This window comes from Rhinolophus sinicus, chromosome 9 (assembly GCF_057876585.1).
Source record: "Rhinolophus sinicus isolate RSI-liver-muscle chromosome 9, RSI-T2T, whole genome shotgun sequence".
Classification (NCBI taxonomy): domain Eukaryota; kingdom Metazoa; phylum Chordata; class Mammalia; order Chiroptera; family Rhinolophidae; genus Rhinolophus; species Rhinolophus sinicus.
In genome coordinates this window covers 34,230,376-34,243,746 of record NC_142509.1, presented here as the reverse complement: position 1 = coordinate 34,243,746, position 13,371 = coordinate 34,230,376, and the positions used below count along the sequence as shown (strand labels likewise).

At 50.8% G+C, this 13,371-nt stretch overlaps 1 protein-coding gene across 7 annotated transcripts in view; it reads left to right on the top strand.

The window, feature by feature from the left end:
* The window catches only part of CUX2 (cut like homeobox 2), a 231,475-nt gene that overhangs the window by 192,733 nt on the left and 25,371 nt on the right, over positions 1–13,371 (top strand). For all 7 annotated transcript variants that reach the window (XM_074321133.2, XM_074321129.2, XM_074321131.2 and 4 more), the window contains 6 exons: positions 376–510; positions 3,787–3,910; positions 5,750–5,826; positions 6,663–6,729; positions 8,370–8,418; positions 12,119–12,223. In XM_074321133.2, coding sequence (XP_074177234.2) covers positions 376–510; positions 3,787–3,910; positions 5,750–5,826; positions 6,663–6,729; positions 8,370–8,418; positions 12,119–12,223 — 557 coding nt within the window. The remainder of the gene's footprint in view (positions 1–375; positions 511–3,786; positions 3,911–5,749; positions 5,827–6,662; positions 6,730–8,369; positions 8,419–12,118; positions 12,224–13,371) is intronic.

The following is a 13,371-nucleotide window of genomic DNA, read 5'->3' as shown; positions in this document are numbered from 1 at the left end:
GCAGGAGCCTTGCTCGGGGACGTTTCCTGTAGTTGAAGGCATGCAAGACACAATCTCATGGCCGCCACAGATGGCATCATAGAATCTGGAAAATGCAATTATTGTGACAGTTATTGTTATTACTATTCCCAGCTGGGCAGAACACCCACGCCCATGGGAAGGGCACACACTCCCTTGGGCAGGTGCCTGGAGAAGGCTGCTCCTGCATGAAACAGCCCATGCTGTACCCCTAAGCCATCATAGCAACTCCAGGCAGCTCTTGTGAATGGTCCCCCCACCCTTACTCCCTGTGGAGGGAGCCAGCAGGCCCCATGGCCTCAGTCGGGGTGCCCCCAGCCCTCATAGCCCCCCACCCCTGTCCTCCTCTCTGTACAGACCCCGTGCCTGTGTTTGAGGCGGCGCGCAGCCTAGACGACAGACTGCAGCCCCCCAGCTTCGACCCCAGCGGGCAGCCACGGCGAGACCTCCACACTTCGTGGAAGAGGCACCCCGAGCTCCTCGGTCCCAAAGGTACTGATAAGGCCTTCGTGGGACGAACATAATAAACAGTGATCTGTGGTTCTTTGGCAGCCAAACCCTGGGTGGTGATGGAGGTGGGGGGCTGGGACACGGGGAGCTTGACTTTATCATTTTAGATGTAGGATGAGTTAAGGTAACTTCTGCTGAAACAGACCAATCCCAAATCCCAGAGGCTTAATATATTTGAAGGGAGGGGAATTGCAGGGGATGCTCCACGCAGTCACTCAGGGACCCAGGCTGTGGTGGTCCTGCCATTTTCAACACATGACATCCAGAATGAGAGTGAATGTTGACAACCTGCCACTAGGCAGAGAAAGTACGAGTATGTGGAGGGTGACACCACAGTTTATGCAGTCGAGGCCTGGAAGTGACATACACGTCACTTCCAGCCACATCCCATTGTCCAAAACTCAGTCGTGTGGCCACACCATGCTGCAAAGGAAGCTGGGAAATGTAGTCTGATTGTGTGCCCAGGAGAAGGGGGAAGCAGGATATGGAGAACACAGCACTGTCTCAGCCCCAGGTAAGACAAGTCAAGGGGCAGTTGGTTGGCTCAGTTGGTTAGAGCACAGTGCTCATAACACCAAGGTCACAGGTTCGATTCCTACATGGGCCATTGAGCTGCACCCTCCACAACTAGATTGAAGGACAACGACTTGGAGCTGATGGGTCCTGGAGAAACACACTGTTCCCCAGTATTCCCCAATAAACGTTAAAAAAAAAGAAAAAGACAAGTCAAGAAACAAGCAGAGCTAAAAATGTTTAGGTATACGTATATTGTGATTAAAAATGCTAAAAAGCAAGAGAATGATGAACAAAATTCAGCATGGTGGTTACCTCTGGTAGGTGAAGTTGGAGGTTGCCATAGCAGGGAAGAAAATATACACACGAAAGCCATTGGTGACCATCTAATTCCTCTGTATTCATTGAGCTGTGACTCAGGCACTGTCGTAGGCACTGGGGACACAGCCAGGAATGGTACAAAAATCCCTGCCCTCGTGGCATTGACCTTCTAGAGGGAGAGGTTGGTTTTCAACCAATAAATTAGTAAAAATATATAGGATTTCAGGTGGTGAGAAAGGCTTTGGGAAGAAATTAAGCTGTGAAGAAGGGAAGAGTCAGGTATAGGGACACTTGTCTAAGGGGTGAATGAGTAGGGTTTACCTCAGAGATCTGCAAGATTACCGTTTTCCTATAAAGGGCCAGAGAATAAATATTTCAGGATTTGCAGGCCACGCAATTTCTGTCGCAACTACTCAACTCTGTGAAAGCAGCTATAGAAAATATGTATGTGAATGTGTGTGGCTGTATTCCAATAAAACTTTATTTACAAAACAGGTGAGGGCCAGATTGGGCCTGTCAGGAAGATAAAATGGGCTGAGGACTGTCAAATGAAAGCTTGACACAAAGTTGCTTCTCAGGAAATGTCCACCCTCACACCGTCCCCATTTCACAGCTTCCCTGCACGTTCCTCCATTTTCCTAGTGAATACCTATTGTGTCCCTGACCATGGGCAGGGTCTTCTGGGGAAGACTTATGGTGATTAAAATACTTTGCCAACTCTTCCTGTTCCCAGAATGCCCTTCCAGCCATCCTCCCTGACAAGCCAGCACTGGGCAGTTCTTTCAGCCCTAGCTCATATGCGTATGTCAGCACCTCTGAGGTTCCCCAGCAAATGTCATTCATTCCTTTGAGGTTCCTCTGGAGTTTGAACTTCCCGCTGTAAGAATAATAGCAGTTGTGGAAACTGCCTCTTGAGAGCATTTGCTCTGGGTCATGTGCCTTTCACACAGCATCCCACTGTCTCCTGGATCAACCTGTGGTGTTATTGACCCCATTTTACAGATGGGGAAACTGAGGCAGCAGGTAGCCAAGTGGAGATTCAGACCAAGGGCTCTTGACCTCAGCCCTAGGCTGCATCTCTCCTTGAGGACACTTGTCACTCTACATCATGGTGGTCAAACCTTGTCTTTTTGTTCACTGCCATGGCCTCAGCACCTAGAAAATTCCGTGTGTGTGTGTGTGTGTGTGTGTGTGTGTGTGTATGTGTGTGTGAATGAGCCAGGCCCTGACCACTCTATCAGCCCCTCGAGGGGCTTACTCTGCAACCCCCCCTCCTATGCCAGGCTCACAGTAGGAGCTTAACAACCAGGGAAAAACAACTGAGTCACCAGGGCCTCAGGTCAGGAGCCCGGACTTTGGAATTCTTGAACCACCCATCCTTGACGGCTGGCCCCTGAGCACCCTCTCCCCCCATGACAAATTTAGTGCCAAAAACACACACAGATCCCTAGGGGTGAGCTACTATGAGGCCTGCAAAAGTGGACCTGACGTGGGCCTTGCGCCAGGGCACCTGCAGTGAGGCGATCGGCAACTGAACCTCTGAGTGTGTGCCATCAACTGTGGGTGGTTCCTCAGTAAGTTAAGTAACCCAGCACGTCGGCTCCTAGGTGTATACCCCAAAGAACTGAAAACAGGTGCTCAGACAAAAACGTGTGCACCAGAGTTTATTAGCAGCACTAGTCACAGTGGCCAGCTGGTGGGCACAATCCAAATGTCCGTCAACAGATGCATGGAAAAGCACAATGTGCCCTCGCCATAAAATGGAATATTACTCAGCCGTAAAAAAGAATGAAGGTCTGCGACGTGCTGCATCCGGGATGGACCTTGAAAACATTATGATAAGTGAGAGAAGCCAGTCACACGAGGACATGTATTACAATTGCATTTATGTGAAATGTCCAGAATACGCAAATCCACAGAGACAGGATGCAGACTGGTGGTTGCCAGGGGCTGGGGAAGGGGAGAATGGGAGTGACTGCTTAATGGGGACAGGTTTCCTTTTGGGGTGGTGACAGTGTTCTGGAATTAGTGATAATGGTTGCACTATACTGTGTCACTGAATTGTACACTTTAAAATGGTGAATTTTATGTTATGTATAGTTTGCCACAACTTTTAAAAAAGAAAGATAAGGAGGCAGGAACACGTCTGAGGGCAAAGGAAGCCCGTGGGCGTGCTGTGTGAGGCTGGTGCAATGGGAACTTGACTTGCGCACACGCACACTCGCCATGGCTGCAGCCCAGCTGACCTCGGTGACAGTAGGTCCTGACAGCTGTGCTCTCTCCAACCCTGCGTTTGGGCCATTGATTCTTCTCACAGCATGATTCTTCTCACAGCACTTTCCATCGATCTGGGTTGCAGAAAGCAGCTCTGGCTGTCACACCGCTCTCAGCAATGGGTGTTTTTCCCTCTTTTTCTTCCTCCAGAGCAGAGAGAGGGGACGTCTCCAGCAGGGCTCACGCTGACCGAGGGGAGCCGCCTCCCAGGCATTCCCAGCAAAGCCCTCCTGACAGAAACTTTGCTGCAAAGAAATGAGGCAGAGAAACAGAAGTGAGTGGGGAAGGGTTGGGGCGCTCCTGCTGCCCCACCTGGCTGGGCGGTGAGACCAGGAAAGTCACCCCTGCTCTGGACAACTGGGGAATCCAAATGTAGGTTGACGATGAAGACACAGGCCTGGGTTCAAGCCCCACCTCAGCAGCTCAGGGGCCAGCGCTGGGAAGGTTATGTCATCTCTCTGGACCTGTTTCCCCATCTGGAAAATGGGGCTAGTGCAGTTTATTAGTGAGGCTTCTCTAGAGACATTGAACCAGTAGGATTTTCTAAAATTAATTAAGAGACATATTTCAAGGATTTAAATTACACAATTGGAGCTTGCAGGTCTGAATTGGTAGATCCAGCCAGCAAGCTGGAAACTGTCAGGAGGAGTCAATGCTGCAATCTCGAGGCAGAATTTCTTCTTCCTCAGTTTTGTTCTTAAGATCTTCAACTGATTGGATGAGGCCCACCCACATGGTTGAGAATATCCTCCTTAACATCGGCTGATGGTAGGTGTTGCCACATCTATAGGATGCTTCACAGCAACACCTAAATTAGTGTGTGATGGTAACTGGGCACTATAGCCTATCCAAGTAGACATAACACTGACCATCACAAGTGGTGTGAACTCCTACTCTTCCATAAGAATGAAACGAGATGGCACCTATATGTGCTGAGCTCAGCGCTCACACAGAGCAGTGTGGGTCAGTAAATGGTTGCCCTTATAGTTGGTGCAGTGATGATAGTATCTGGATTCTTGGAGCATTTCTAGGACAGTTTTATGGTGGTTATTAGATTTATCCTTTCATTTACTAATTTATTATTCATTCCACATAATTATGGAGCCACCTGCTATGCCAGGCACGATTATAGGGACAGAGCAGTGAATCAAATGGACAAAACTCTCTGCCCTCCTAGAGTTTACTTCAGAGTTTAAGGAAGACACGAATGAATGAGATAAATAACATAGATGGTATGTTAGATGAAGGTGAGGGTTGTGAGGAAAACTGTAGCAGGGGAGGGGCAGAATGAGGTGAAGCGCTAAAGTTTTAAATAGAATGTAGGGAGAGGCCTCCCTGAGAAGGTGAGCAAAGCCCTAGAGAAGTGAGGGAGTGAGCTTTGCAGGTATATAGGGGAAGAGCGTTACAGGTAGAGGGAACGGCTGGTGCAAAGGCCCTGAGGTAGGACCATGCCTGGTGTACTGGAACAGCAAGGAGGCGAGTGTGGCTAGAATGGAGTGAGTGAGGGGGGGGCAGGATGTGGGTTCAGAGGTAAAGTGGGGCTCCTTTCCTAGAGTCTCTGAGCCAGAAAATGTCAGGCCCAAGCTTCGCTTAAACCCTCCCTCAGTCCAGCTAGGGCTCTTTCTCTGCTGAGATGCTTGCTTTACACCTGATCTAGGCCCCAGTGGGCTGGCTGGGCATCCCAAACTCTTTCCCCCAGGAGGGGAAAAAATGCCTCCTGGGGACAGTAATAGTAACTAACAATACTGAAGGAGCACTAGGTGCTGTGTAACACCCTGGGCATGCTTCACAACACCACTGAGGCAGACCCCATCAGAAACCCCATTTTACAGATGAGAAAACTGAGGCCCAGAGAGGCAAGGTCGCTGGCTGCTGTAAGCCTCCCCTGAAAATGCTGCCAGAAACTGAACTGAGCCAGACATAATGGGGGTCACACGTCAGCAAAGCAGCCAAATGCCTGAATGTCCGTGTTTAAGGACATGTGTTGTGGGTAAGACAGAGGTTCAGATTAGAGGGAGTGGGCAAGAGGCTAGGAAACCAGGATGGGTCCCAGGTAAGGCCCGTCCACGCAGACATGAGCAGAGCTGGCATGAGCAGGCCCGTCTCTCCTCAGGGGCCTTCAAGAAGTCCAGATCACATTGGCAGCCAGACTGGGGGAGGCAGAGGAGAAGATCAAGGTCCTCCATTCAGGTATGTATGTGGCACGTGGCCCCGGCCCTGTCAGACGAGGAGTGGGAAAGGCCACTCTGGTCAGTGACACAATGAGCACAGGCTCAGGAAAGCAAGAAGGCAGTTTGAAAAGAGGGAGGAAAGGCCTATGTTACCCAGCAGGGGTCTGAGCCCCAGTCCCTGGAGACCATACTATTGTGGAGAGAGGGTCTGAGATAGAATTAAATGGGGGGGTGTCAAATGCAGGGACTTCAACGGCCGGGCACACAACCAAGCCGGGCAGCTTAGGCAAGGCAGTAGAGAGGGGTGGGGTCTAGAGCAAAATGGAGAACCCGGCCCTTGTCTAAATAGGGAGCCACTGCTCAGCCCCAGCTAGGCACTGCCCAGTGTGGCCAATCCCTTCGCTTTTCCTAGAGAAATCAGAAATCTGCAATTTATGAGAAATCCTTCATTTATTATAACATGCATGTATCTTAACGTTGTTAGGTCCAGACCTCAGAGCGGGTGAGCGCATGGAGAGATGGCCCCACCCAGGTCCTGGAGTAACCTAAGGATGTTGGGAGCCTCATACCCCAGATCATGGGACAGACAGGCCCCCCCCCACTTGCCTGAGTCCCCTGAGATTCAAACTCATAGAGGGCCTTCTCATGTGCCCTCCCCTCCCCAGCCTCTCCACATGCCTCCCTCCAGCTTGAAGCCCTCTAGAGGCAAGAATCTCACTACCTGCTGCCAGTTCTAACGAAGAGAAAGTTCTTCCCTCACTACCCTAGGCTTCCTCCTGCCTTCCAGGCCCTGCAGGAGTGGGTTCCACCTCCATGGGGTGGGGGGTCCTCACCTGGCTCTTTACTCTTTCCCAGCGTTAAAGGCCACACAGACAGAGCTGCTGGAGCTGCGTCGGAAATACGACCAGGAGGCAGCATCCAAGTAAGTGAATGCCTTGCTGAGGCCTGTCTCCTCCCTCTGACCCTCCCAGACATGCCTCCTCCCTCTGACCCTCCAGACATGCCTCCTCCCTCTGACCCTCCCAGACATGCCTCCTCCCTCTGACCCTCCCAGACATGCCTCCTCCATCTGACCCTCCAGACATGCCTCCTCCCTCTGACCCTCCCAGACATGCCTCCTCCCTCTGACCCTCCCAGACATGCCTCCTCCCTCTGACCCTCCAGACATGCCTCCTCCCTCTGACCCTCCAGACATGCCTCCTCCCTCTGACCCTCCCAGACATGCCTCCTCCCTCTGACCCTCCAGACATGCCTCCTCCCTCTGACCCTCCCAGACATGCCTCCTCCCTCTGACCCTCCCAGACATGCCTCCTCCCTCTGACCCTCCCAGACATGCCTCCTCCCTCTGACCCTTCAGACATGCCTCCTCCAACTGACCTTCTCAGATATGCCTGCATTTTCTGACCCCTCTGCTTAAAGCACCCATTTCGTTAAGCACCCTCTGCTCACCACCCCCAGAGGCACACAGCGGTTCACTGGTCAGTTGCTATGCCATTCGTGTACTATAGACAATGAATGATATTCTTGGTTGCAGGCTGAGCAGGGTCTACTGGGCAAGGACCTCTGCCTCACCCCAGCCTCCTAGAGCTGTCCCTACCTCCCAACTCCAGTGCAGCCCTCGGAGACAAGTGTCATTCACTTAAATTACTCTGGGCTCAATGTTTCCTCAGGATGTAAGACATCACTTACTCCACAGACACTTATTTATTTAGCACCTACTATTTTACTGTGTTGTGCTGGGTCCCTGGAGGAAATGTTAGAACATGGTCCTTACAGATACTGGCGATGTACAGTGATAAGTTCATTCATTCACAGACACTATTGAGCCCAGGACTTTTCTGGGCACATGGTAAATGCTCTGAAGGGAAGAACAGGGAGCAGCAAGAGAGAATAACAGGGAGGGGTGGGGCCTCTTATCCAAGGTAGTCAGGGAGGGCTTCCCTGAGGAGGTGACCACATGAAGGTGCTCTGGGCAGTTGGAAGAGCTTGTGCAAAACAGGACCCAGAACATGCTTGAAGCATATGTGTGCCTTTTAGTCACCAAATGCTCATTCTCAGGCCTCCTGTGGTCCCCACCGCACACCAGGCAGAGGGCAGCCGAGCTGGAGGAGGCCTGTTCTGACCCCCTAGGTGCTGGAGGGAGAGGGGCAGCAAAATAAACGAATGACTACCATGGGGGAAGTTGCGAGAGGCCTCCTAGGAGGACACTTTGGAGCTGGGTTTTAAAGCTCAGGGACCTGTTCTCTTGAGGAAGGCGTTCCAGGCAGAAGGCAGAGCAGAGGCAAAGGCTGGGCGGTTCAGCTCTGCGGGCAGCTTCAGAGAGCGGACCCCTGGGAGAGAGGAGAGGCCAGGCTGCAGTGCTCAGGCCATGTTCCCATTTCCTCGCAGCCTGCGTTCTTTTCACCCCAGCCTGGTTTATCTCTAGAAGGAAGGGTGGAAGGCAGCCTCCTCAGCCCTCCACGGGGAGACCCCTGGGATCAGGCAGGAGCTGGGGTGTCAGGACAGGCAAGGGCCCTGGGAGTGGCCAAAACCCTGCCTCAGGGCCTCGTCTTTCTGTCTCAGGGCAGATGAAGTCGGCCTGATCATGACCAACCTGGAGAAAGCTAATCAGGTGAGGAGACGTGTGCTGGGGGCTCATTCTGTCCGGGTTGGGGGTCTCGGGCTGGGCCAGGATGACAGGGCTAAGTTTAATCGGTGTTTATTGAACTACATGCCGTGCAGAATGCTGGGACCAGGGGATATGTGGGACCCTGTCTGTGAGCTCCCAGAGGAGGGGTGTGAGGGTATAGACGGAACACTGAGAAATAGGACAACCCAGCAGCAGTGGTCAGGGAAGGGGCACCTGCCCCACAATCAGGGGTCAGGGAAGACCTCCTGAAGGGAGGGCTGTGGGGCTGAAACCTGACAAGTAAATCAGGACTGTAGCGGGATGGCATTCCAGGACGGGAGCGACCTGGGCAAAGGCCACAGGGCAGTGTGCACAGCAGGCAGAAGGCCTGCTGGGGGGAGGAGGGAAGCAGAGCAGTGCCCAGTGATCCCAGCCCTGGAGTACCCGTCCCCAGGCCAAGCTGGGTCATGGGTCGCTCCCACCCAGACTGAGTGAGGAGCCAGGGGTGGTGATGAGGGAGAGCCCGGGGCTGTTTCTCTCCCACCTGGGGTCTGATCCCAGCCACACCAGCCGAGCACTGAGTGGACCCAACCTTCCCTGGGGCCCCCATCTTCTAGTTCCAGCCCGGGTCCCTGCAAGCCCTTTAGTCATTCTGAGTCTCAGTTTTCACGTTTATAAATGGGGTCCTTTATCTTGCCTTCCTCCGACTTCACATGTGTTGCCATCTGGGGGGCAAAGCAGAGCTGGGCAGGAATTGGAAACGAAGTAAGGTGTAGCCGCGCAGGTCAGTCTGGGATCCCGTGGGCCCACGACGTCTGTCCTGGCTCACAGCAGTGCCAGCAATCGGGGACAAGGCCAGGAGGGGCCAGCATGTGGCAGGGCAAGTAGTCATTTCCCGAGGTGTAGTGGGGGACGGCCTCCTGGAGGAAGGCACTGCAGCTGTGTTCTGAAGGCGCTGTTCTCTTAGGACGGCATTCCAGGCAGCTAGCACAGCAGAGGCAGACGCCCAGGGGCGTAGCTGCGCAGGCATAACGGGAGGGTGTCCCTCCTGCAGAGGAAACTTGGAAAAGAATAGCATTTTTAGGTTAAATTTTGAATATGTCATCCACTTACATACTAGTTCAAAACTCAAAGTACATACTGGCATCCCAGGGAAACTTCTTCGTCCCACCCCACCCCTCCCCCACCTCAGCCTCACAGTTACCAGCTCCCCGGGTCTCCTTCCGGAGCTCCATTCACAAACCCGTGAATATATCTATTTCACCCCTTTTTAAAGCAAAGATAATAGTATATTATACACACCCTCCTGAACCTTACCTTCTCCGCATTTTAAGAGCTCATGCCGTGTTCACATACAGAGCAGTTCCTTCTGTTCTGCAGCTGTGTCGTTTTGCACCATATGACGGAAGCACCATCTAGCCCAGGGGATGGCACACTTTCTGTACAGGATCAGAGAGTAGATAATTTTAGCTCTGCAGGTCTCTGTCACAACTGTTGAGTTTTGCTACTGTACAGGGAAAGCGTAGGCCATATGGAGATGCGTGAGCATGGCTGTGTGCAGCAAAACTTCACTTACAAAAACAGGCAGGGGGTTGTAGTTTGCCGACCCCCCCTTCCCTCCCCCACCCTAGTCTAACCAGTCTCCTATTGATGAACATTTATGGTATTTCCTATCGTACCATCATCATCAATACCACAGTGAAAACCATATACAGATATCATATCATACATACCTGAGCCACTGTATCCGATAAATTCCCAGAAGTGGGACTACTGGGCAAAGAATCTGTGTGTTTATAATTTGGCATATGTGGCCAAGCTGCCCTCTATGGGTTTGTACCAATTTACACTTCCTCCAGCAAGGCAGAACGGACAGGTTTCCCTGTAACCTCGCCAGTACCGGATAGCGTCAGACTTTTGGCTCTCTGCCAGTCAAACAGGCTTAAGGAAAGAGATCTCAGTTTAAATAGGAAGCATTTTTTAAACGTTTATGTTTTTCTGAGTATAAAACAAAAACCTGCTCATTATAGAAAGTATGGAGAAGAAGATAAATGTCCTCATGTTAGGTTTTTAGTACCCTGCATGTCCTGGAGCAGAGCAGATCAATAGTATTACTTCCGTAGTAATACCCACACCAGGTTACCCTAATTCTTACCCTGGGGCGATGAGGTGAGAACCACATGTCATGCAATATGCACTAGACTTTGCACTGTAGGCGAGGAGCCCCCCAAATAGGAATCCAGGCAGTTTTATAGGAGAAGGACCTTGTGAGAGAGGGAGAGAAATTTATCTACCTAGAGTCATGGTGAACAGAAGGGCAAGGATCCTGGGTTTTTAGCGTTTGAAATGTACGTGCTTCTTTCCAGGGAAGATAAGACTAGTATCTGTAAACCCAGCTTTACAACCCAGGGGATATCTGTCTCCATGGTCTGGGTCTCACCACCAGCACCACCACCCCCACCTTTGACGTGTAAGCACATACTTCAAGGAAGGTAGATCTCTCTGGAATTCTCACCAGCTCATCCGTCGTAAATTGACTTCCAAAGCTTGTCTCTTAGCTCAAATCCCAAGTTTCAGTAGTCAGATTTGCTCAGAAAGCCCTAACTGCAGAAACATAAAAATATTTTCTCTACAAGCCCACATACCCCAAACCTTTCCCAAAACAAACTGACTTGAGCCATTTCTGGAACAAGGCAGGATACCAATAAATAAGCATCCATTTAAAAATAAATTCACTAAATGTGCCCGTGGGTGTGTAGGTCTCTGTGTATACAGGGGGCATAGCATCTTGATTGCCAAGGTCATTGTGTAAGTTAAACATAATCTCTATGACCCGTGTCACTGGTTGAGGGTAAAAATAAAGCCGCAGCTCTTTTACTTTTCTAAGTAGTATCTCAAGGTCCTATATATCCTGTTGATGTTATTGGCACATTTCTGTGTGTCAGGTACCAAGCTAAGATACCTAATGAGTTGTGCTTTACCAAATCACTTACTTGAAAAACTATGAGATAGTTGCTTCTATAATCCCCATCTTACAGATGGGGAAACTGAAGCTGGGGAGATGAAATCTCTCACCCAACCAAGGTCACATACCCAGGAAGTTACAATTTCTCTCCAAACCCACAAGGCTGCATTGTTAACATTTAGATGCTTCCTCCCAGGCTTTTTTCTCAGAAACGTTTAAAGAGTTAAGATTCCCCTGTAGACCCAATTCAATAAACTGCTTCATTCTGATTTAGAAGTATTTCAACCCACCTCTGCAGTTGATGTGTTTCATTTCCCCCATTTCACACAAGGAAAACTGAGACCCAGGGAGGGGAAGTGACTAGCCCAGGGGCTTGCAACAGCCTGTGGGTTGGGAAGCCACCTCAGCAGAGACCCCATCCAGGATACACTCCACATCAGGTGGCATGGGAGCTGGGGACAAACTCGCCCTCTGACCAGACAGGCCTAAAGTGTACTTGGTAGACAGAAGTGGCCTGACTGTGTGAAAACGTGCCAGTCCCAACAAGACAGCATCTCCCTTCTTGCCCTAGTGGATTGGGAACGACAGGGGAACCCAGAGCCAAGTCAAGGGTCCGGGACCCGAAAAGCAGGACCCCAGGCTCTCAGAGCCCAGCCCTTGCCTGAGACTGTGCAGGAGATGGTGCAGGGCCTGGGTGAGAGCACCTCTTAATCACACTCGCCCTGTTCTCCTCCCCAGCGAGCCGAGGCTGCCCAGCGGGAGGTGGAAAGTCTTCGGGAACAACTGGCCTCTGTCAACAGCTCCATCCGTCTGGCCTGCTGCTCCCCCCAGGGACCTAGTGGGGTAAGGATGGTGGGGGAGCCAGATGGAAAGGTTGGGAAAGGCCATGTTTGTGGCTATGAATATGTGGGTTGATCACGTGCATGTATGTGAAAGTGTTCACATGGATGTGTGGGTCTCTGTGTGCCTTCAGTGGGCATAGCATCTTAACTGCCAAGGTCATTGTGTAGTTAAACATAATTACTACAACTTACGAGCTGTGATCAAAAAATACAGTGAATGCTGCTGCCAAGTGCCATCCCACGGAAAGGCAGGGATCTTCAATATAGGAAGCGGCGCATCGAACCTTAGTAACAGTGTGTGACAGGTTTCAACTTGTTCAGGGCAGGCAGTCCGGTGTGAGCTACGGTTGAGAAAAGGTGTGTCTTAAAGTGTGCCATGAATCATGGATCACGAACAAAGCATTAACATGAAAAGGTCAAACGATTTCATCCTCCGTCATGACAACGCTCCATGTCACATGTCACTTCTAGTACGGAATTTCTGTCAAATAAAAGCATTACGGTGTGTCCTCATCCACCTTATTCACCGAATCTGGCACCATGTGACTTTTTGCTCTTCCCCAAAGTCAAAATGACCATGAAATGTAAATATTTTGAATCAATTCAGGACATCGAGGCAGTGCAACTAAAGACACTCATGAACGAGGATTTCCAGAACTGTTTCAGAAAGTGGCAAAAACGATGGGCTAAGTGTGTTCGAAGTGAGGGGGAGTATTTTGAGGGGGATTAATGGCAATGTGTCTTTTACTGTAATAATTTTTTTTAATTTAAACATTCACCGTATTTTTTTATCACATCCCATACTACCCCAGCTAAGGGTAAAAATACAGCTACAGCTCTTTACCGTTTCAAGTTCCAGCTTCCATATATCCTGGTTAACTGGAAATCCAGGATCTTCCTTTGGAGAAGGAAGATCCTTTACCCGCAATTGTCCAAGAATGCTAGTAACCTGCTCAGGCCGAAGGGATCTTCCTATTGCCAGATTCCGCCCCCCCCCCCCAACACACACACACACCAGACGTGGTGGGAGGGTAGGTTTGATCAGTAGAGAGCAGTGCAGTTTCGGTGGCTGCCACCAGGTGTCACTGTTGACTGCTGGTCTTGCACTGCTCGGTGAATGCAGGGAACTCTATGGGGACACCTACTGGT